Here is a 25,789-nt window from a genome sequence, read left to right on the forward strand (position 1 = left end):
TTGGAGAATTTTGAGTATTACCTTGCTGGTGTGTGAGATGAGGGGAACTTTGCGGTACTTTGAGCATTCTTTGGCATTGCCTGCCAAAGCCTTTGACTGTGTGGATCTTAATGAACAGTGGAAAATTCTGAAAGAGATGGGAATACCAGACCACCTGACCTGCCTCTTGAGAAACCTATATGCAGGTCAGGAAGCAGTTAGAACTGGACATGGAACAACAGACTGGTTCCAAATGGGAAAAGGAGTACGTCAAGACTGTATATTGTCACCCTGCTTATTTAACTTATATGCAGAGTACATCATGAGAAACGCTGGGCTGGAAGGGGCACAAGCTGGAATCAAGATTGCTGGGAGAAATATCAATAACCTCAGATATGCAGATGACACCACGCTTATGGCAGAAAGTGAAGAAGAACTAAAAAGCCTCTTGATGAAAGTGAAAGAGGAGAGTGAAAAAGTTGGCTTAAAGCTCAACATTCAGAAAACTAAGATCATGGCATCTGGTCCCGTCACCTCATGGCAAATAGATGGAGAAACAGTGGAAACAATGGCTGACTTTATTTTTCTAGGCTCCAAAATCACTGCAGATTGTGACTGCAGCAATGAAATTAAAAGAGGCTTACTCCTTGGAAGGAAAGTCATGACCAACCTAGATAGCATGTTAAAAGCAGAGACATTACTTTGCCAACAAAGGTCCATCTAGTCAAGACTATGGTTTTTCCAGTAGTCATGTATGGATGTGAGAGTTGGACTATAAAGAAAGCTGAGTGCCAAAGAATTGATGCTTTTGAACTGTGGTGTTGGAGAAGACTCTTGAGAGTCCCTTGGGCTGCAAGGAGATCCAGCCAGTCCATCTTAAAGGCGATCAGTCTTGGGTGTTCATTGGAAGGACTAATGTTGAAGCTGAAACTCCTATACTTTGGCCCCTGATGTGAAGAGCTGACTCATTGGAAAAGACCTTGATGCTGGGAAAGATTGAGGGCAGGAAGAGAAGGGGATGACAGAAGATGAGATGGTTGGATGGCATCACTGACTTGATGGACATGGGTTTGGGTGGACTCCGGGAGTTGGTGATGGACCGGGAGGCCTGGCGTGCTGCGGTTCATGGGGTCGCAAAGAGTCGGACATGACTGAGCAACTGAACTGAACTGAACTGAACTCTGAATATCTAAAACACTCACAAGTGAACTATATATGACTATCCCTATTAGACTCCAAGAAACTCTGCTACTGTAATTGATCTGCAGCCTCTTCAAATGCCACTTCATTCTCTAGCATGTGAAAGAGCAAAGCAACAAAAAGTCAAACACAAACCAAAACAAACTTAGCTGAAACTGCCTATAGTAGCACAGCTAGAAAACATGCTGCACGCAAAGAACAAAAATTTTGTAGATTATTGTTTCCAACAGTGATGCAAAAAATTGTTCCTATTAAATCAAATGTAGACAAAGGACTCCACGGACATGAATTTGAGCAAACTCCAGGAGATAGTGGAGGACAAAAGAGCTTGGCGTGCTGTAGTCCATGAGGTCACAAAGAGTCGGACATGACTGAGCAACAGAACAGACAAAGGTAAGCCTTCCATGCAAGTTAATATTTGACATATATTTCAGTGAGATATTATGATCCTAAGATGCATGCCAGAACTATTTGAAAGTATATCATATAACAAAAATATCTACTTACCTCAAAGAAATTGTAAAATGATGGGAAGACTTTGAGGTATATTCTGGTTAAATTTGAATGGAAGGGTGAGAAGAGATGGAGGAGGAGGCTGGGATTAGCAGATGCAAATTATTATGTATAGGATGGATAAATAGCAAGATCCTACTGTATAGAACAGGGAATTATATTTGATATCCCATGGTAGAGACTTACCTGGTGGTCCAGTGATTAAGGATCCACCTTGCAATGCAGGGGATGCAGGTTCAACACCTGGGTGGGTAAGTCAGGTCCCACATGCCTCAGGGCTACTGAACCAGTGTGCCAAAATGAAAGATCCCACATGATGCAACTAAGATTCAATGCAGCCAAATAAATAAATAAATATTTTGGAAAAAATACAACAAATGTTTTTAAAAATCTTAAGATAAACCATAATGGAAAAGAATTTTTTAAAGGTATATATGTGTGTGTGTATATATATATATATATATGTGTGTGTGTGTAAGACCTCACGGACTGCATATAATTCTCCAGGCCAGAATACTGGAGTGGGTAGCCATTCCCTTCTCCAGGGGATCTTCCCAACCCAGGGATCAAACCCAAGTCTCCCGCATTGCAGGTGGATTCTTTACCAGCTGAGCCACAAGGAAAGTCCAAGAATACTTGAGTGGGTAGCTTATCCCTTCTCCAGGGGATCTTCCTGACCCAGGAATCGAATCGGGGTCTCCTGCATTGCACGCAGATTATTTACCAGCTGAGTTATCAGGGAAGCCCTACATATGTATATATATGTACATGTGTGTGCAGTTACAATGTTGTGCTAATTTCTGTTGTGCAGCAATGTGATTCAACTATATTGCAATAAAAAAATAAGTAAAAAATTAAAATTTAAAAATCTGAGAAAATATGAATGGAAGGAAAAGTAGGAGAGTGAAAGCCATGAAGATATGTAAAAGATGATGCTTAGCCCAGAGGGCTTCTTCTTCAATCTGAACCAGCTTCAACTAAAGATAAATAAGTTGTCACTGTATCAAGGAAAGTTTGACCATAAATGGAAAAAAAATAACATCTGTTATAGCACAATGAATTAAAGGGAAAGTGGTAGACTAGATTATTTAGAGTGGTTCTCTGCCATGTATTGAAACAACTGGATCAAACATACAAAACATCTGGTTTTAAGGCCTAGGAGAGCTATCATGTTTGTGAAGTGCTACTGCTTCAGTATCTTGAGGTATAAAAGGGAAGCAGAAAACTGAGTCCAGCTCTGACCACTTTTCACATTTTTTCCCCTTAATTTGAAAGAGCAAGGATGAGAGCATGAGAAGTGCTTTTGACAGAGAAAATAGAAACAGTCCAGAGCCTGTCAATGGGAGTTCCCAGTTGAAATCCTTTTCTTCTGGTTGGAAGGAATGCACCTTCAGGTGATAAGGATAAGGATAAAGAATAAGATAAGAGTGAGATGTAGGATGTAGCACTTGCAGGACCCAGAGTTCAACTTAAAATCGTCTCAATAAATGAAACTGGATTAAGATGATTCCCCCCTCACCAGGTACCTGATGGAGGGAAAAGTAAATCCTCTCTGGAAATAAAAACAGTATCCCCTTTTCCAGAAAATTTTAAAAGCAGTCATAAACATTATAGCAGGGATGAAGCAGTGAGCAGGCACAGAAAAATGACACTACTGAAAAACAGCAAAAACAAACAATAGAAGCAGACCCACAGGAACTTCAAATTTGGAGTTAAGCTTATTGTGTACAAGGACATAAAAGATCAAGACTTCAAACTTTAGCAGAAACTAAAAATCACATTTTTTTAAAGATAGAATTCCAAAGCAACAACAAAACAATTACAAAGTTAAAATTTCAATGAGAAGTTTTTATAGTAAATTAAAAATATTAAAGAGAGAATTAGTGAACTGAGATATAGGTCAGAACAAAATGTTCAGAATAAAGCATGGAGAAATTAAGAATGAAAAATATGAAAAAGAAAACAAGATTTATAAAGGGATATAGTATAAAAGCTTAATGTAAATAAAATGGAAGTCCCAAAATAAGAATAGAAAGAGAATGGAACAGCAGTTTTATTTAAAGAGAAAATGACTGAGAATGTTTGCAAACTAATGGAATAAGCCAAGCCATGTATTCAAAAAGCCTCACAAATCTCAAGTAGAAATAGCTAAAAAAAAAATCAGTATCTGTTCACATAATAATAAAGCTGATGCTGAGAAGCAATCCAAGAAATAATCTTAAAAGCAGTTAAAAGAAAAAAGAAACAACAATTAGACTGACAGCTGACTCTCAACAGAAACAGTATAAGCAAAAACAAAAAAGCAAACAAAAAAAAATCCATAAAGCTATAAAGTATTTAGATAAAATTATAGCTTAAATTAGAATTATATGCATAGCAAAAATACCTTCCAAAAATAATGATGAAATTAAGACATTTTTCAGAGAACAAAAACTAAGAAAATTTATCTTTAGCAAACTTATATTTAAAATATTTTCCAAGTTGAATACAATTTATCTGAGGGAAAGTCAGAAATTCAAGAAATAAAGACTAAAACACAAAAAGTGTAGGCAAATCTAAATGAATTTAGCATCTGATGAATGTTTTTATGATGCTGCTCTCTAAGGACTAAAACCTAGAGGTGTACATCCGTTTCATATGTGCCTCTAAGCTGACACACGTGATCATGAATTCTGTTCTCTCATTTGTTGTTGTTTAGTCACTAAGTTGTGTCTTGACTCTTGCAACTCCATGGACTGTAGCCCCCCAGCTTCCTCTGTCTTCAGGATTTCCCAGGCAAGAATACTGGAGTGGGTTGCATTTCCTTTCCAGAGGATCTTCCCCACCCAGGGACGGAACCCGCATCTCCTGCATTATCAGGCAGATTCTTGACCACTGAGCCACCAGGGAAGCCCTCTCTTGAGTAACACTGCTAATATAGTAGCCAGTTGCCACATATGGCTAGTCTAAATTGAGACAGATTGTAAGAATTTAGAGAACTTAATTTTTTCAAATACAAATATCTATTAATACTTTACAATGATTAAATATTGGTATAATATGTATCCATTTGATTAAATACAATGTTATTGAAATTTCACTTCCTTTTTGCTTATTTTAATGTGACTATTAAACTGCTACAAGTTTCAAAATGACATATATGGCTCTCATGGTGTTTTTATTGGGTAATGCTGCCTTAGAGTATGAATTCCGTTCCTTCAAAATGGAAAGTTTCCTATATCTACTCTGCAAAGTCCCTGTAGGGAGTTTATATTCATAGCAGAGACATAGTAATTCATGAACACTATGACTTCTCCACTCTAAGATAAAGTCATTTCTTAAATTTATTCATCACTTCAAGAGCTACAACTATTCTTCAAACAAGAGTCTTTTACAAACCAGATCTGCTTGTGAGGATGTAGTGGGATAGGAACGTGAAGATTTGGAATGGTAGCAGCAGCCCCAGCACCACAGAGCGTCTCCCTGGAATCGCCCTGCCTGGTGGGAGTTCACCCTATCAACACGGAAGGAAGCTCCCATCGCCTCTGGAATTATATGATATTCAATCACCGAAAAAGGAAAGTGGTTATGTCTTAGGGATGGTTCGTGTTTCTTATTTATTACAGTCTCTTGGTAAATACATCAAGGTTTTGACATGTGAACAGCACATGGGAAGTGAAATGAGAAATGAAGACCAGCCCGTAAACTGCGATGGTGAGTGTGCACACACAAGCCTGTGATGATACAGCCTAGTGCACAGAAAGCAGGCAGACGGCCCTCCGTGAATATATGTGGGAATATGTGTACTATGTAAATACACAAGTCTCCTCTCGTGACTTAGGAAGGACACTGAATGTGCTTTCCTCACAGACTGCTCAGTAATCAGCTATTTGAAAGGCAGTTTGGTTCCCTGACGTTATTTTTTAATCTTCATTCCAGACCCTGTTCCCTTGGAGGTCAGTGTGTGCTGAGATAAAGAAACGATGCTACAGAAATCTTACCAACTGTTTGTGGGAACAAAGTGTAATAGTTACAGGCGTCTTTCAATTCATACCAGACAGGAAGCCAGGAACATGATCCAATGGAGACATCGCCATCTAAGCCTGATACAGGAAGAAGTTGAGAGGAGAGAAGTAATTGAGAAAATATTTTCATGTGCCCACAAATTAACCCATCGAAGTATTCCAATGTCATTTCTTCAAATTACGAGTCCTAGGATCTGTGCTTCTATTTTGCATATTAAGGTCCTTCACAACCTGAGGTTGCCATGTCAACCTCATCCCCCTTCACCCTCCTCCTTGTCTTTGCGCTCCAGAAAGACCAACTTTCTGCTACTTTCCTGGGCGTGTCATTTTCTTTCACTCTTGTGCTTCTGCCTACATGCTTTCCCCTCTATGTGGAATATTCTTCCTCACTTCCTCTGGTGACTTTTAACCTATTTATTCCATATAATGAAACTCAAACTTTACATCTCGGTTAATCTTCACCTCATAAAAAATGATTTTCAAAATCCATTTTAAAGCATTTATACGTGAAACTGTGGGAAACAGGGAGAAATAATGTCATTCAATCTAGAATAGTTTTCTTAAAGTTTTACTTTATTTATTTTTAAATTTTTACTGGAGAAAAGTTGATTTACAATATTGTATTAGTTTTGAGGTGTACCGCAAAGTGATTCAGTTATACATATACATATATCCATTTTTTTTTTAGAATCTTTCCCCACATAGATCATTACAGAGTATTGAGTAGAACTACCTGTGTTTACAGCAGGTTTTTATTAGTTATCTATTTTATATTTATATTGTAGTAGGTATATGTCAATCCCAATCTCCTAATTTATCCCTCCTGCTCAGAATAATTTTAAGAATTAACAGTTATCCAAATATAATAAGCTTATAAAAAATAAAACCTAGATTATGCTCACACATCTATGAATACATATATACTTCCATAGTTTCTCTTTGAAGATGATATGAAGAATTCTACACACACACATAAATATAGGCACATACAACATTACTGTTAACCAAAAAAGGAAAATTTTGCCACTATATTTGTTAATGTTTGGGAAACAAAATCATGTAATAGTCACTGGAGATATATTTGCTGTTCTTTTGTTGTTAAAATATTTCCTCACTAAAATGATTAAAAAGGTGAGCTTCTGATGAAAAAATAAATGACGCAGTTTGCAAAGGGACACCAAATTAACATCTCAACTTCAGTCATGACAACAAAAACATGTTTCTCTTCAAATTTAATTTCCATGAGAAACTATTTTAAATTAAAACCTTCCAGTGCAGTGTCCTTCCATTTTTTGCATTTTTACTACCTAGAGATCAAACAGTTTGACACAGCAAAAATTCTGGTAAGTTAGGAAGAAATGCTGATTGGTTTGTTGGCTGGTGGCCGGGGGAATGTTATGACCGAGTAATTATGTGTTCTGGACAGATGCATTAACCAGGCTTGGGGCTGGAGCCACTGGATATTATTTTAGTCATAAGGCTAGAGGAACTGAATCATTTTCAAAGCATCGGCTGGCTGACATTGCCTCACTGATGCCTGTTCCAATGACTCTTTGGCAATAACTTCCAACGCTGCACTTATGACATGGTAAACAAAAACTACATTAAAGGTTTGCTTTTTAATCATGAAGGACTTCAACATTTCCACTAAGCTCTCTTGCTATTCATCAAGTCACATAGAAGTCTATTGCAGATTTTCACAGCCCTGTCTTCCGATGGAAGAATTGTAGCAGGCAGAAAGGTTTAGTTTTGGGGATTTTTTTTTAATAGCAATCGAAAGGCTCATGATCAAAATTTTCAAAATGATAATACACTTTTACAATTGTTCTCAACTATTAAATAGACTGAAAGTTGATAATAGCTTTCACCTTTTACCAATGACATATATTAATTCATAAAATGCTGTTCCTTACAATGCATCTATGTTTAATGATCAGAAAAATATACATAATAAGAAAATAATACAGTCAACATGATGACTTTTTGCTTCTAGGAAAATACAATAAGTCCCATAATAATCAATTGTTTAGCTTTAAGTAAATTTTGTGTCATATAGACTTGAAATTTTGCTTCCACATCAGGTACTAACTGTAAATTTAATAATAATTTAATTGGAATCACACTTAGTTAATGCAGATATTTTAATACTGATTATTTAAAAACTTAATCATTTTAATATGATTTAAAGCAGAAACATTTTTACTTTTTTAATGGGGTTGAATTATGAGGGCCTAGTGACATTTCTCACCAGTGTAGCACTACTGAAATAAAATGCAAATAATAACCAGGTTTTATGACATTTGAAAGACCTTGAATCACTTTTTCATATTTGCAAATGATTGATTTTGATAGATAGCAAGATAGGTGATGAATGGAAGAATGGATGAATTAGTAGACAGACATAAATAGGTGATAGCAATAGATAAAGATGGAAGTGTTTCATTGTGGTTTTATTTTCTTTTTTTGTATTTTTAGAGCATAATGACTACAAATTTTAAAACGATTAAACAAAAAAATTATTGGAGGATATTCTCCAAAACCAGATATGCTTAAAAACATTCTTTGGAGATTCATCATTTTGTTTCAGTTTCATATTGTTGTGATTTTTTAAAATTTTGATTATTATTAAATAAATAATCCATCAGAGGAAAAGGAAAAATTACTTTCATGGATAGAATTTTTTCTTTAATTACAAAGAAGCTCTCAACAAATTATAGTATTAGTGCCTGTGCTATAACTAAGTTATATGTCTCAAATAACTGCAATGGAAATTTCTCAGGAAAATACTCCATGAGATAATTATAAATTAGTAAAGAAACACATTACTGTGATCATTACAATCATTGTAACCATCTTGTTATTTTTATTAACAAAATTCACTATTTAAAATGCTGTTTGTTTGTTTCAAATGAACTCATCCAGGAAACGCTATCCCCTTGGGCTAAAGAACTGTCAAAAGCCTGGAGGCCTCTGTTAATTAGAAGGTACTTAATGAACTTAGGAAAAATCTAGAAAAATTTCTTCCTATACCATCAAGCATTGACAAAAAATATAAACTGGCTTTTTTTTGTTGTTCTATCCAGGAAGAATTTACTGAGAGAAAACTTTAAATTATATCTAAAAAGCAATAGACAGACATAAATGAAACCATGATGATGAAAATGATGAAAACTGTATTTCCTAGAAAATGGAGAATGCAGAAATAAAAAGGATTGTTGAAGAAAGCGGCAGAGTTAAAAGCACTGTCTTAAGTTAAACATTATATCATGATTTAAGAAATGATTGTTTATGATTCAAAAATACAGGATATATCAAAATATGATATAACTACAATCTAATTAGATTAAAGTTCAAAATATATAATGAAATATTATAATGATACTATAATTATTCTATAATAAAATATTTTAGTCCATTAGAATTTAATACATAACCAATATAACAGAAAAACTTTTACAAGAAAAGAATATATGTTACAGCCCAACAATAAGAATATACTCTAGAAATTTCTTATTTAAAAATTTCTACTTCTTTCTTTTTTCTAGGGACTCAAACATTTTCACAAAATAAAAGGTTAATTATTTTTTACTATTTTAATCATTTTAATAAACATTTTGCTCTGAATTGTTACTAATTTCACTAGTAGTGTTAATTAGTGAAACTAATTGCCACTTAAACTAATCTTGAATAAGTGAGTAGAATATGAATTAGTGCTACTTTATCATATGTGGTATATTCAATTCCTTTCTGGAAAACAAAAAATCAAAATAGTTTGATGGCACTGTTTAGGTTGTAAAATTCAAATATGTAATGTAACATCTGCCACATAACAACTGTTTACAAATATCATGAATAAATAAATCTGTTCGTAATAAATGGGTTTTTTTTACAAAGGCTAGTATTCGGGATTTATTTTCCCGCTTACTCTATTCTCAGGCATTGTTTTCATTCAGTATATAGATTGGATAGATCCATCAGCTAATTCCTGTTTAAATGCAAGAAATTCTGGGACTCATCTTTTCAAAAGTTTTTATAAGAGATGTTTTTGATTTTTAAAAAAGTTATGTGATCAGATGTTCACCTAGCTGAAGTGCCACCCCCCACCAAAAAAAAAAACAAAAAAAACAAAGAGACTTTGAAAAAAAAAGTCTTTGAACAAGCACAGTATAAAATATGGTGAAAATGTTGAAAGGTATTTTATTACCAGAGGGTGTAGTAAATGTGAATTTAGCATAGAGTGACCTAAATTAAATACAGAAACTTATACAATATATTCTCTGATGGAGCTAATGAAAATACACTTTTTAAGCAAGCTGTAAAAAAGAATACAAAATAAATGCATTTTAATGTGAAATGATCCTCCACTAATGATTTTCTTAAAAAAAAAAAAAAAGAAACTTTCTATAAAGCCTAAACAGGCAGAAAAGACACACAGACACACATCTGTCATATGTTTGCTGCCTTATGGTTACTGCTTTAAGGAAGGATGTGACTTATGAAGTGAGTCCTTTTGTAAACATTCTAATAAAGTCTGGGTAAGATATACAAGACTTCAGAACACTTCAAGCTGCTGTTCTCTAAATAACACTAAGAATTCTATAAGAGTCTCAAAGTTATTTGTGTAAATTGCTACACCAGCGCAAAACACTGGGCTGCTTTATCATTTTTAAAATCCTTTTAAGAAAACCTGTCGTTATTCTTCCACTTTACAGAGAGGTGATAACACAGCAGTGAAGAATCTACATTTTATAAGATGTTCATGCTTTTTGGAGAAAGGGGTCAGTACATTTAATTTATGAGCCCTATTTCTTTTTTTTTTTTTCCCCTTCCTAAAACTTCATGTCATTAGCTCCGCTGAGGGAGATGACATGACCACAAGCACATTCTAGGCATTCATTCTTAAGAAAGAGGTTGGTAAGAGGATATGGAAACGTCAACTAACCTTTGATTACTTTATGAACTGTAGTCTATAAAAATCTAAAATGAAAGGACCCTAGATTTTTAAAGCTCAGAACAAATAGTAGACTATCTCCTCTTGTTCTCACCTGTCATTTCTACTAAATATTTCTGAATCAAATCATTTAAATTTGGGGGGATTACTTTCCACAAAGACTGTTTGAAGAACTGAGTCCCCATTCCTGTTTTCAGACTGTAGTAACGCTAGTTCAGTCCTAGTCCTAGTGACCCTGTTTCATGGCGTATTTTTATCATTCACTTCCAAACTAAAACTAACTTCTAAAAAAGAAAATGTTAAAAATTATTTAAAAATCTCTGCCACTAGTTGAATAAAAAACATTTTTCTTGGTTTCTAAAAATACTTAAAGGAAATGTTAATCTCTTGAGAAAATATGAAGCTAAAGTAAAAAGTTGAACCTAACTCCAGTGGACAAGTTGTTATCAAAGCATTGATTGTTTACAAGGTTTCGTTGTCTCGTGACTATTTACAGTGTGACCAGTTGAAAGCAAGAAAAGCATATAAACATAATGATGGAAAAAATAAATTTAAAAAACAAAAACTAACAGATTTGTTCATTGTCTCATGTAGAATGTGGAACTGTAATCCACTTCCTAAGACACTCAAATTAGTGTTTACTGCTTTTTCGTAAGGATTTATGTTCCTTAAATTTACTGTTACATTGAGTCTGGGAATCTAACATCACAAATTTGTTTCTCTTTTCTTCAATAGCAATTCCCTATGGATAAGAGTTGCTACTGCAAAATTAGATGTTAAGGAAAAAGAGAAAAAAATAGAGAGCGAAGAGTTTGAGATTCTAAAAGTTAGAAGGACATTTTAATTCTTACTTTCTTTTCTGTTAGCAACACCCAGCAACTCTGGGACTTACTTTTTTGGCAGGGGGTGGGGGACTTACTCTCTTTAACTGATGCTATAGAATATTTATGCATGCATGACAACAAAATATGTTTCAATAAAAATATATTTGAAAGAGCAAAGCAAAATTGCTTTAAGCTTTTGATCTGTCTCAGAGCTCACATGGCTGAAAGTCTTTTCCTTTCAACAGTTACATTCAAAAAGTCAAAGATATACAGCTGACGATTCAAGCTGAATGACAGTACGATAAACTATGGTTTCTCCTGAAGATAAAATACATCATAAATCCAGGCAACACTTACCTCATTTTAAATATTACTGTCTCCTTTTATCAGGTAACACTATATGACCTCCCCTTACCTCCCTTCTTCCCATATTTTACATGGGATTTTAATTCTATGCAATGATCACAACCAGAATTTTTTTAATTAAAATAGGATATATGGCTTTAAAGGCTTAGGTTATCTGATAGACAGATTTAATTTGAAAAAATAACAAAGGCAGACTGACTTCTGATGCCTTATAAAATGTGACAATAATGGAATTATATCTATTTTAAAATGGCACTAACTCTTTAAACTTAACTGCAATTTATCACATGATATAAAAATGATAGGCAACACTTTTGAATAAAATGGAAATGCATTCACGACTACATGGCAAAGGGATATTTTTGCAGGGAGTGTTATGAGAACATAAAGTGTCATTTTTTTTCTCATTAATGTATCTATTCATGAATTATCGCAACCTTATCAACATGGTATGCCCAGTGAACTGCTTGATTTATACTGTCCAGTCTCCAGCAAGAAGTTATCCTTTTTTTTTTTTTGTATACATAAATTTGGACTACACTCCTCGAACTATTCAGTGTGTTAGTGTACTAGTATAAATGCTAATTATCCACTGCACGGCTAGGGGTTTATATGCTCCCCTCATCGGGAGGGACGCACCCTCACAGCAGGGTAACCAGGTGCTCTCTGCCCTTTTCCTTTCACTGGCTGCCCCAGAGCAGAAGCTAGGCCCTTTTAGTTACCCCTATCTTGTCCATCACTGGAAAACATGAGTCACAAAGACACCCCAGACAGAAGCCACGGAAGGCACTCTTAACCATATCCTTTCATCCAGAGGATCGTGGCTACCAGCAGGTAAGGATCATGTCCCAGGTGGAGGGAGATGCCCAAGCTAGCTGAAAGTCTCTTTATTGACTTCATCCATTCTGTTGTAAATGATTACTTTTTTCCCCCTACACAGGGGCTCAGGGACTTCTGAGTATATGAAAGCTTTACACACAGCAGTAAATAATATATCCTATTTTCATAAAATATGAGAAAGAAATAAAGTGCCTTAGATTCTGACCTATAGATTCTAATGGTTTCCTTTAAGGGCATGCTTTGTGGTAGATTCGTACTGATGGGTATCCAAGCGTTTCACACCTCCAGGGTCTATGAACAAGGACCTGTCCACCACCCTGAGCTGACATAGGGCTGAGAGTGGAGCCTTCAGCCTTGAAACACAATAAGGCCAGTTAATTCCAGCGTGAGACCACAAGGGCTTTCCACACCCACATTCCCGATGCCTCAGCTTCACCTCAAGGCTAAGGCACCCAGTCTTGGACCTTGCCAGGTCTGAACAGCATTATCTCTATGCTATAGTGTTCTCTTATTCCTCTTGCCTTTAAAAAAAAAAAAAAAAAAAAATCAATGTCCTTCTTTTCCCCAAGTAAACCTCTCCATCTGTGCTGAATTTCACCTTCTCTTTTCTCCCCGAGAACTTTGCACCATCAATTATTTACCCTTGACCTCCTCATAGACTCCTCCCAGTATGCCTCCATATTGGATCCATTTGGAAAAACAAAATTATTTCATGTGTCCCTACCACATTCTTCCAGCTATTTTTCCATTTCTACCCTTCTTTTCACTGCTATAAACTTCCAAAGCATTCATTTTTCTCCTTCTATGACACATAATCTATACATCATTAATGACTTGTTTCCTGTCTATTTTCACAAGCAATCTATAAACTCCATAAAAGCAGAGATTAAGTTGTCTTGTTCCAGGCTATTCCCTCAACACTTAATACTGTTTCTGGCACATAATAAGTGATCAAAAAAACCATTGATTATATTATAGTATTTAATTTTAATAAGTACTTCTTTTTCTTACCAGTGTCACCATCAGTTATGAAAATCTGGTTTCCACCCCACCACTGACATGAAAATGTACACTCATCAAAAATACATGGTTTATACTTTCTCAACACTTACTTACAGGTCAGTAAATACAATAGCATTGTCTCAGCCCTCACTGTTTTTGACCCTTAAGAATTGGAGGCTGGTGAGGATAGAGGAGCCTAGTGGGCTACAGTCCATAGGGTCACACAGTCAGACACAACTGAAGTGACTTAGCACACACACACGAGGACTCTGGTGACTTTCCAGGGCACTGGCTCTCCTCATGTTACAATCCCTGGGACTTCATCTCTGTTTCCTTCATCTAAACTTTGCAAACTCTGGGAATTTCCTGACAGTCCAGTGGTAAGGACTCCTTGCTTTCATGGCTGTCCATGGGGCCGCAAAGAGTAGGACACAACCGAGCGACTTTCCCCTTCAGAGTGATTCCACTATAAGTGATTACACTGCCAGTGTAAGTCCACTGTCTTAACTGAGTTTAAAACCAAGTTGAACTTAATTCGGTTTACAATTACTCTATGTCTCCCGTGTTCTAACCCAGCCTTTGGAGTTTTACAGCGGAGTAACTGACAGACACAAGCCCACGTGGTGGGATAACTGGGGCGGGAGGGACTCTACAACCCGCAGAGACAATTCAGCGAGGCGGGCGCAGCGTCCAGCAAGAAGCCTGGGTTCTGAGATGCGGTGCAACAGCCTGCCGTCCACTACCTGGGAATCACTGAGCCTGACCTAACTCCTCTGAACCCGCCTTTTTCATTTACAAAATGAAAACAGCCATGAGACTAAAAAAGTTAGTTGCTCAGTCATCCGACTCTTTGCAATCCATGGACTGTAGCCCTCCAGGCTCCTCTGTCCATGGGATTCTCCAGGCCAGAATACTGGGGTCAGTGGCCATTCCCTTCTCCAGGGGATCTTCCCAAATTAGGGATCAAAACCAGGTCTCTTGCGTTGCAGGTGGATTCTTTACCATCTGAGCCACCGGGGAAGTTCCTGCTTAATGAGACTTAACAAGGTATTATTATGAGAATTAAAGGAGATAAAACATTAAAAACAATGAGTAAAATGCTGGGTATTGAGTACAGTCTGATCAGATCAGATGTAATATTAGTATTACGGTGAATTGACCACCTCCATGACTGTTTGAGAAACGTGGTTAGTGAAGTGCAAGGTTCAAGCGTGGATGAGCTCTGTAGTCCTGTGGCCTCCCTCTCACCTTCGGTCCACTGACGTTTTCCTGTGACCTCCAGGGTCTCCCAGGCTGTCCCTCTAGCTGTGCGGAATAGCTCTTCTGGTCATTCCATGCGAGTGATTCTCTTGCTCAGGTTCCTCCTTTAAAATCCACTTTTTGGCTTGGGTTGAAAGGGTCTCTTTTTTATTTTTATTTTGGCCAGCCCATGTGGCTTCTGGGATCTTAGTTCTCCAACCAGGGATTAACCCAGGCCCTCGGCAGTGACAGCCTAGAGTCCTAACCACTGGACTGCCAGGGAATTCCCAGAGCCTCTTTTTACAAACTAATCCTTTCTCTTACTACTGTCTCCTCATAGTTGAACCACAGAGGTCAAGGGATGAAAATTTCCTAGTTTGTTGGCAGACTTCAGCCTGCCTACAGGTCTGGTTTGGTGGTGAGCCCCATCTTTGAAATTTTTATATGAATATGTTCTTGTGTAGGAAGAGTGCCTTAAATATTTCTTACTTGAATTTAGTCCTCTAGCAGGCCATCTATTACTCTTCTCTACTGTTGTACTTCTAATTGTCAGATATATATTTAAGTAATTTATTCATATGTTTATAAGTATATATACAAATACATATCTCTTTTCATTTAATCCTCAGTCATGTTGTAAGGTAGGTATTATTATTCCTATTTTACCATTAAGGGGACTGAGGATTTGAGAATTACATGAAGCTCTACAATTACATAGTTAGTATGAGGAAAATTAAAGATTGAAAATTCAAACTCAGCTGTGATCAAATCAAAACCCTTATTTTTTAGCCCCCTCTCTATTGACCTTTATAAATGTGCTAGTAATAATGATGAGGGTAAGGTTATTGGGGAAAGATTACAATGGAATATTAATCTTGCTAATTCAATTATAACACTTCCATGGTCGAAAGAAGAATTATTTCACTCTGTTCTGGTGTTTTAATGTTTTTTATTTTAAGTTTCTTTTTAACTTCCAATAAAAGGACAAGAAATGGTAAATAAAATGAAGTAAGACTTACAGCATCACTTGCCTTTTTTTTGTTAATTTTTTTTTAGGAAGGCAGTATGATGATATTCCATGTGTTGCTAAATTTCCTATTGATAGAAGTTTTGATATTTAAACTCCAGTCTCAACTTACTGTTTCAGAGAAGAAAATTGTCAAAATATCTATTTCTGTGCTCAAATAATTCATAGTAGCTAAAGTTGCCCCACAGATTTTCACATGAATTACACTTCTCACTAAAAATTTATATGAAACATAAAGTCTTACCTTACCACTGGAAAAGACAGTGAGTCCCAAATAGTGACTCTAGAATCAGGTTTTAACCGTGGAATAATGCATGTATATGGCTAGAGATGGATGTTCTCTGTCAGGCACTGGTCCAAAGATTCTAAGACCTCTATGACAAGTAAAGATGGAAGAACGAACCCAACATAGAGTTAGAAACCTGGGAGAAAGTCCTGGATACTTCACTAATTCTTAATTTGCTCTTGGCAGTCACTTGTCTTCTGCTTATTTGAAAAAGAAATAATAAAATTACCTCTTCCATATATTTCACAGAATTGGGCCTATGATTAGCAAATGAAGAAAGCACTATAAAATGCCTTGCTGAAGTATTACAATTTTTTTTCTTTTGCAAATGAGGTAAGCTAGGTTTTATTTTTTTTTTATTTTTTTTAAAATTTTTATTTATTTATTTTTTTTTTTGTCATACATTGATATGAATCAGCCATAGATTTACACGTATTCCCCATCCCGATCCCCCCTCCCACCTCTCCATCAATATATATTTTAAAAAATTATTTTTTTTTTAATTGGAGGATAAATGCTTTACAATGTTGTGTTCATTTCTGCCGTACATCAGGATGAACCAGCTGCAGGCATACCTACGTCCCCTCCCTCTCAAACCTCCCTCCTGCCTCCTGCCTCCCACCGCTCTAGGGCTGTCAACCCCTCTAGGTTGATGCAGAGCACCGGGATGTTTTCTCTGGCCATGACTGCAGCATCACAGCAAATCCTCAGGTTGGGGGTTCGGGGGGTGAACGCCTGCATATGTTTACAACTACTAACAATCAGAGGAATAGATGACAGCCAAGGGATCTCAGCTAAAATGACATCATACTGAGTTATATTGGGATTTCAGAGACTAGCTCATGGGAATCAGCCATGTAATTAGGGGTTCTACTCTATCTACTTCACTCCCTAGCGTTATTGCTGTTTTAGTTGGCACCTGGCAAAACCGTATATTTAATAGGAGGCTATATAGAACACAGGCTGACCAGTGGGTTTTTAACCTCTGAACATTTTAACTGTTGACTCCCCCATTCTCTTTGAATCCTTCTTCTGAAAGTCATTCTAAATGTCAGCTTCTTACCAGGAGCCCCCTTAGAAATCTTTTATTCTCTCCATCTTTGCTGGGCATCATCTTAGTAAACTTCCTTAGCTTCTCCAGAATGCTAAGAACCAAATGACTTTAATGAAGAAACTAAAGATTGGAGCAAGCACAAATTTATTCTATTTTCTCTACCTGGGATCCTGGGAGCACAGAACTGCAGCCATCTCACTAGTTAAGGAAAATAGCCCTGGACCTCCGAATCTCAATTTTTGTTATACTAAAAATCCTGTTTTTCTAAAATAATCATGATATAGTTTTACTAATGATCCCTTTATGCAGCTATAAAGTGTCAGATTTCATCCTTGTGTTTGGGCCTTGGATTTTTGCCCTTTTAATCATGTCTTTCACATATATTAAATGCAACTTGTCTAGAATTACTTCAAGCAACTTCTTCCTCAACTTACTTTTTTCTTTCTTTCAGTAACTAATACGACAATGTCCTCTGTTGCCCAAGACAGAAACCTGGGAGTCATACCTGAGTTCTCCATCTCCAACCCTCATCACAGTCAATTTACTCTAGCTCTTAAATGTCTCAAAAAAAAAAAAAAGTCTGTGCCTTACATCCTAATTGCCACCAGTCAGTCTTCATCTGTCAACTAGATCATTGTGACAGCCTCCTAACTGGTCTTATTGTCTCCAATCTTCTCTTTTATTCTCCTGATCAGAAATATTTTTTTAGAAATGCAAATCGATAATTTTATTCCTCTGCTTAAAATTCTTCAGTAATCTTACCAGTGTCCTTAGGAGAAAATCCAAACTTTTATAACATATGCCATATAAGGTCTCTCATAACCTACCTCATCTTTTTTTTAAATGGGAGTATAATTGCTTTACAATGTTGTGTTAGTTTCTCCCGTATAGCAGTGTGAACCAGCTGTAAGTATACACATGTTCCCCCCCGCTCTTGGGGCTCCCTCTCACCTCCCCCGTCCCACCCCTCTTGGTCATCATAGAGCACCGAGCTGAGCTCTCCGGTACCGTGCAGCAGTTTCCCGCTGGATATCTGTTTTACACTTGGTGGTATATATATATGTCAGTGCTACCCTCGCAGTTCATCCCACCCGCTCCTACCTCATCTTTGGACCACTTTTCCCCTTCATATTCTCTTTCAGTTCTTTGGTGCTACCATATTCATCCTCACTTTCAAATTTCAGTACTTATAATGCTTTCATTTTGAACTTCTTCTATATTTTGACCCAGTAACTCCTATTCATCCTTTCTTTATAATGCACACATGTTAAATACTACTTCTTTAGAGAAAAATTTCCTGAATCTCCAAACTAGATTGTCTTTGCTGTGTACTGCTGTTATATCCTTTACTTTCATCTAATAGCATTTAGTACATTTTAATTGTTAAATCTTTAGACTTTAAGTTCTGTGAGGAATCTAACCCTGCTATTTTGTTTGCTGTTGTGAGCTATTCAGAGATGAAATAAACTTTCGTGGGAGCATATATTTCCCATCACCAGTGTGTTCATGTGTCGGTTGAAATTGGAACTAAAATAGGGAAACTTTGGAGACCTTTTCAGTTCTTTCCAGTAAGGAGATTGTTTTTTACCAAGTAGTCAAGCATATACATATATAACTTTTAAAATAAAATCAATTTAAATGAATCTCACCTAATTGAACATTAATATTAAACACTGAATATGTAGTGACTAATGGCATTGTCAGTGACTAAGAACCTAAGAGATATTTCTAATTTTGAGTACTGTAACTGGAGTTTTTAAAATTAATGTTGTTTTCTTTTATTGCTTATAGGTGAAATGAATCAGAAGTACAAGGAGCTAAAAAAGAGGGAGGAAAATATGGACAGTAAGTGATAATCTTATAGATGTGAAAATGTTATATTCTCAGATAGTTGTTCATTTATACTAAATCAGAGATCTCACTTTGGGAAGATGCAGTGACTAATAATAAGTGCATAAGTGTACATTCAAAGCATTTGACTTGAAGTATTACTAAATATCTAGCATATGTCAGGGATGGGTAGAGAATTATAGAAAGATTTTGTACATGTGTATATATGTGTATGACTGTATGTTAGGGATAGATTCTAAAGCTAATATTTACGTTGATATCTGTATAGAGAGTCTATAGAGCACTCGTTGATTGAACATTGGATGTTCTCCTTTACATGCTTTACCTTTAATATCTTTCACCTTTTTTATGCTTTTCATAATACTTATCTCATTATGTATTAGCCCTCATCTCTGATTTTGTTTCTTGGTTCTGTCACTAACTGAAACTTCTGTTGTGGCTTCTCATTCACTTTTTTTTTTCCATTTATTTTTATTAGTTGGAGGCTAATTACTTTACAATGTTGTAGTGATTTTTGCCATACATTGACATGAATCAGTCATGGATTTACATGTGTTCCCCATCCCGATCCCCCCTCCCACCTCCCTCCCCATCCCATCCCTCTGGGTTGTCCCGGTGCACCAGCCCTGAGCACTTGTCTCATGCATCCCACCTGGGCTGGTGGCTTCTCATTCACTTAAAAAAAAAAAAATCTGAATTTTAACTTTGTAAATAGATGTTCACTTTAACTTATGTTGTACATTCAAAAGTTTATAAAAATTGACTATATTAATGATTACTAGTCTCTTTTAAATTATCATTTTTCTATAATTTGACATTTTTGTAAGTCTGATGTCAGTTGTTACCTTCATAGAATCATGTTATGAATCAGTAATGGCCAACTCTGGTTTAACAATATCCCAAGACTACTTTAAAAATCTCAACAAGTACCAAAAACTACCTCAAAATTAATTTGTTGTTTCATGCAAATAGTAAAATTATATTAAGTTAATTTTTGGAAGATCCATAGAAACATTTTAAGAATGTAAATAAGAGCAAATTATATACTAATTCTATATTAGAGAAGGAAAAGAATGATTTCTTAGAGTATCTATTTATAATCTGAATAAATCACTAAACTTATTTAATTGAGACTATTTTGGCATTACAACGAAAATGCTCAGTTTTCAGGTAAAAAAGGTATAGTAGTATTTTCAGAAGTAAAGTTAGTGGCTAATTATAGATGTTAATAATTGCAGCTGTATCAATGAGATCGTAGTGTAAAACCATAGGAATTTTTCTTATCTCCATCTTATCAACTGTTGCTTCTGAGCCTGCATTTATAAATATTTAGTGTACTTGTATTAAGATCATACTAGTTAAACTTTAAAAGTTTGAAAGTATGTAGAAATGTTCTTATTGAGTAATTTAATTACCCTTGGGTTAAAAAATTAAAGTGATAGTTAAAAATTTGCTTTGAACTTCTAAAAAGTACACCTCAGGCCTACAAATCAGAGGTTGTATCAACAGTAGCCTTTCATCATATTTTTCACTCGACAGCTTTTATTGAGACTTTCGAGGAATCTAAGAACCAAGAACTGGAAAGGAAGGCACAGATAGAAGCCAACATTGTTTCGCTTTTGGAGCACAGTAGTCGAGTAAGTGCCATGTGCTGATCTTACTGCCTCACTGTTTTTACTGTGGTTCCTTATAAATGCAACTCAGAGACCGCAGATATTCGCGGTTGTGTAAGAGCACGGGACCTGATGGCTATCTCGATTCCTCAGAAATGTTCACTGAGCAGCCCCTGCTGTGTGGCACCATAGGAGGGAAATACACGATCTCTTCTCAACATCCTAAGTGTTTGAAAAATCCAGTTAGTTCCTATAATAGTATAGTTGAATCTTTCTACAGTGAAATAAAGCAAATATAAAAGAAACAATTCTGAATTTTAGTTTAACCTCTCCTTACTGAGAAATCTGACTTTGAATATCATGTATTCTTTTATAAAATATATATATGTAATGAATGATGTATTTCAAAAAAGAACTCCCTTTCAAAACATCCAGTCCTTTAGCAGAATTTTTAAGAGTTTTATTGGAAAGTTAAATCAATGGAATTTTTTCCACTTTTATGTCTCTGCAATACAGAATATAAATCGTATGAAACAGATATCCTCTATCACCAATCAAGAGCTGAAGATGATGCAGGATGATCTCAATTTTAAATCTACTGAAATGCAGAAATCACAGAGTACAGCTAGGAATCTGACTTCAGGTGAGAAAACACTAGATTTTAATGTCCTTTTTTTTCTGTAACAAATTGAAACTTTAAAAATCTCTTATTCTCTTTGATTTTTTTTAAAGACTGAGGATATAATTTATGATTGCCTATTGCTGCAGTCATTCATAGGCTCAGAATTTTGTGTGACGTTTTGTATCCACTTCATAGTAATTCATTGGCATATTCTCATTCATTTAACATTTATTGAATATTTTCTCTGTGCCTTTGCTATAATTTCGGTATACAGAGATTTTTTAGGACTTGAAATGTCTCAGCTGGAATTTCTTCACCTCTACTAGCTTTGTTTGACTTCACACTCCGGATGTCTGGCTCTCGGTGAGTGATAAGACCATCGTGCTTATCTAGGTGAGCAAATTTGGAAAACTCAGCAGTGGCCACAGGACTGGAAAAGGTCACTTTTCATTCCAATCCCAAAGAAGGGCAATGCCAAAAAATGTTCAAACTACTGCACAATTGCATTAATTCACATGGCAGCAAGGTAATGCTCAAAATCCTTCAGGCTAGGCTTCAAAATTATGTGAATTGAGAAATTCCAGATGTTCAAGCTGGATTTAGAAAAGGCAGAGGAACCAGAGATCAAATTGCCAACATCCATTGGTTCAAATGCAGAAGACCCTGATTCCATTCCTGGCTCGGGAAGATCCCTGAAAAAGGGATAGTCTACCCACTCCATATGCATGGACTTTTCTGGTCTCTCAGACGGTAAAGCATCCACCTGCAATGTAGGAGACCTGGGTTCAATCCCTGGGTTGGGAAGATCCCCTGGAGGAGGGCATGGCATCCATTCCAGTATTCTTGCCTGGAGAATCCCCATGGACAGAGGAGCCTGGTGGGCTATGGTCCATGGGGTCACAAAGAGTCAGACACAACTGAATGACTCAGCACAGCACAGCACAGGAAAAGCAGGAGAATTCCAGAAAGACATCTACTTCTTCATTAATATGCTAAAGCCATTGACTGTGTGGATCACAACAAACTATGAAATATTCTTAAAGAGATGGGAATACCAAACTACCTTACCTGCCTCCTAAGAAACCTGTATGCAGGTCAAGAAGCAATAGTTAGAACTTGACGTGGAGCAACAGACTGGTTCTAAATTGGGAAAGGAGTACGTCAAGGGTGTATATTGTCACCCTGCTTATTTAACTATTATGCAAAGTACATCATGCGAAATGCCAGGCTGGATGAAGCACACGCTGGAATCAAGATTGCAGGGAGAAATATCAATAATCTCAGATATGCAGATGACACCACTCTAATGACAGAGAGCGAAGGGGAACTAAAGAACCTCTTGTTGAAGGTAAAAGAGGAGAGGGAAAAAGCTGGCTTAACACTCAACTTTCAAAAGATGAAGATCATGGCATTTGGTCCCATCACTTCATGTCACATAGATGGGGAAACAATGGAAACAGTGATAGACTTTATTCTCTTGGGCTCTAAAATCATTGTGGATGGCAACTGCAACCATTTGATTAAAAGACAGTTGCTCCTTGGAAGAAAAGCTATGACTAACCCAGACAGAGTTAATCTCCTAATCCACTGGAGAAGGGAATGGCAAACCACTTCAGTATTCTTTCCTTGAGAACCCCATGAACAGTATGAAAAGGCAAAATGATAGGACACTGAAAGAGGAACGCCACAGGTTGAAGGTGCCCAATATGCTACTAGAGATCAGTGGAGAAATAACTCCAGAAAGAATGAAGGGATGGAGCCAAAGCAAAAACAATACCCAGTTGTGAATGTGACTGGTGATAGAAGCAAGGTCTGATGCTGTAAAGAGCAATATTACATAGGAACCTGGAGTGTTAGGTCCATGAATCAAAGCAAATTGGAAGTGGTCAAACAGGAGATGGCAAGAGTGAATGTCAACATTCTAGGAATCAGCAAACTAAAATGGACAGGAATGGGTGAATGTAACTCAGATGACCATTATATCTACTACTGTGGGCAGGAATCCCTTAGAAGAAATGGAGTAGCCATCATGGTCAACAAAACAGTCCAAAATGCAGTACTTGGATGCAATCTCAAAAACGACAGAATGATCTCTGTTCGTTTCCGAGGCAAACCATTCAATATCACGGTAATCCAAGCCTATGCCCCAACCAGTAACGCTGAAGAAGCTGAAGTTGAATGGTTCTATGAAGACCTACAAGACCTTTTAGAACTACCACCCAAAAAGATGTCCTTTTCAATATAGGGGATTGGAATGCAAAAGTAGGAAGTCAAGAAACACCTGCAGTAACAGGCAAATTTGGTCTTGGAGTACAGAATGAAGCAGGGCAAAGGCTAATAGAGTTTTGCCAAGAGAACGCACTGGTCATAGCAAACACCCTCTTCCAACAACAGAAGGGAAGACTCTACACATGGACATCACCAGATGGTCAACACCAAAATCAGATTGATTATATTTGTTGCAGCCAAAGATGGAGAAACTGTATACAGTCAGCAAAAACAAGACCAGGAGCTGATTGTGGCTCACATCATGAACTCCTTATTGCCAAATTCAGACTTAAATTGAAGAAAGTAGGGAAAACCACTAGACCATTCAGTTAAGACCTAAATCAAATCCCTTATGACTATACAGTGGAAGTGAGAAATAGATTTAAGGGACTAGATCTGATAGAGTGCCTGATGAACTATGGACGGAGGTTCGTGACATTGTACAGGAGACAGGGATCAAGACCATCCCCATGGAAAAGAAATGCAAAAAGGCAAAATGGTTGTCTGAGGAGGCCTTACAAATAGCTGTGAAAAGAAGAGAAGCAAAAAGCAAAGGAGAAAAGGAAAGATATTCCCAGGTGAATGCAGCATTCCAAAGAATAGCAAGGAGAGATAAGAAAGCCTTCCTCAGTGATCAATGCAAAGAAATAGAGGAAAACAATAGAATGGGAAAGACTAGAGATTTCTTCAAGAAAATTAGAGATACCAAGGGAACATTTCATGCAAAGATGGGTTCGGTAAAGGACAGAAATGGTATGGACCTAACAGAAGCAGAAGATATTAAGAAGAGGTGGCAAGAATCCACAGAAGAACTGTACAAAAAAGATCTTCATGACCCAGATAATTACAATGGTGTGTTCACTCACCTAGAGCCAGACATCCTGGCGTGCAAAGTAAAGTGGGCCTTAGAAAGCATCACTACGAACAAAGCTAGTGGATGTGATGGAATTCCCACTGAGCTATTTCAAATCCTGAAAGATGATGCTGTGAAAGTGCTGCACTCAATATGGCAGCAAATTTGGAAAAGTCAGCAGTGGCCACGGGACTAGAAAAGGTCAGTTTTCATTCCAATCCCAAAGAAAGGCAATGCCAAAGAATGCTCAAACTGCCACACAGCTGCACTCATCTCACATGCTAGTAAAGTAATGCTCAAAATTCTCCAAGCCAGGCTTCAGCAATACATGAACCGTTAACTTCCAGATGTTCAAGCTGGTTTTAGAAAAGGCAGAGGAACCAGAGATCAAATTGCCAACGTCCTCTGGATCATCGAAAAAGCAAGAGAGTTCCAGAAAAACATCTATTTCTGCTTTACTAACTATGCCAAAGCCTTTGACTATGTGGATCACAATAAACTGTGGAAAATTCTGAAAGTAATGGCATACCAGACCACCTGACCTGCCTCTTGAGAAACCTATGTGCAGATCAGGAAGCAACAGTTAGAACTGGACATGGACCAACAGACTGGTTCCAAATAGGAAAAGGAGTATGTCAAGGCTGTATATTGTCACCCTGCTTATTTAACTTATATGCAGCATACATCATGAAAAACGCTGGGCTGGAAGAAGCACAAGCTGGAATCAAGATTGCTGGGAGAAATATCAATAACCTCAGATATGCAAATGACACCACCCTTATGGCAGAAAGTGAAGAGGAACTAAAGAGCCTCTTGATGAAAGTGAAAGAGGAAAGTGAAAAAGTTGGTTCAAAGCTCAACATTCAGAAAACTAAGATCATGGCATCTGGTCCCATCACTTCATGGGAAATAGATGGGGAAACAGTGGAAACAGTGTCAGACTTTATTTTTTTGGGCTCCAAAATCACTGCAGATGGTGATTGCAGCCATGAAATTAAAAGATGCTTATTCCTTGGAAGGAAAGTTATGACCAACGTAGACAGCATATTAAAAGGCAGAGACATTACTTTGCCAACAAAGGTCAACAAAAGTCAAGGCTATGGTTTCCAGTAGTCATGTATGGATGTGAGAGTTGGACTGTGAAGAAAACTGAGCTCCGAAAAATTGATGCTTTTGAACTGTGGTGTTGGAGAAGACTCTTGAGAGTCCCTTGGACTGCAAGGAGATCCAACCAGTCCATCATAGAGGAGGTCAGTCCTGAGTATTCATTGGAAGGACTCACGCTGAAGCTGAAACT

At 36.8% G+C, this 25,789-nt stretch overlaps 1 protein-coding gene across 5 annotated transcripts in view; it reads left to right on the top strand.

Moving 5' to 3' along the window:
* IFT74 (intraflagellar transport 74) overlaps positions 1 to 25,789 on the top strand; it is a 111,985-nt gene that overhangs the window by 66,677 nt on the left and 19,519 nt on the right. For 4 of the 5 annotated variants that reach the window (XM_043486830.1, XM_043486831.1, XM_043486832.1 and 1 more), the window contains 3 exons: positions 19,077 to 19,130; positions 20,676 to 20,773; positions 21,266 to 21,392. In XM_043486830.1, the coding sequence (XP_043342765.1) occupies positions 19,077 to 19,130; positions 20,676 to 20,773; positions 21,266 to 21,392 (279 nt within the window). The remainder of the gene's footprint in view (positions 1 to 19,076; positions 19,131 to 20,675; positions 20,774 to 21,265; positions 21,393 to 25,789) is intronic. The other variant, XR_006272917.1, reaches the window with a different exon arrangement.

The sequence above is a fragment of the Cervus canadensis genome, chromosome 14 (assembly GCF_019320065.1).
Source record: "Cervus canadensis isolate Bull #8, Minnesota chromosome 14, ASM1932006v1, whole genome shotgun sequence".
Taxonomy (NCBI): domain Eukaryota; kingdom Metazoa; phylum Chordata; class Mammalia; order Artiodactyla; family Cervidae; genus Cervus; species Cervus canadensis.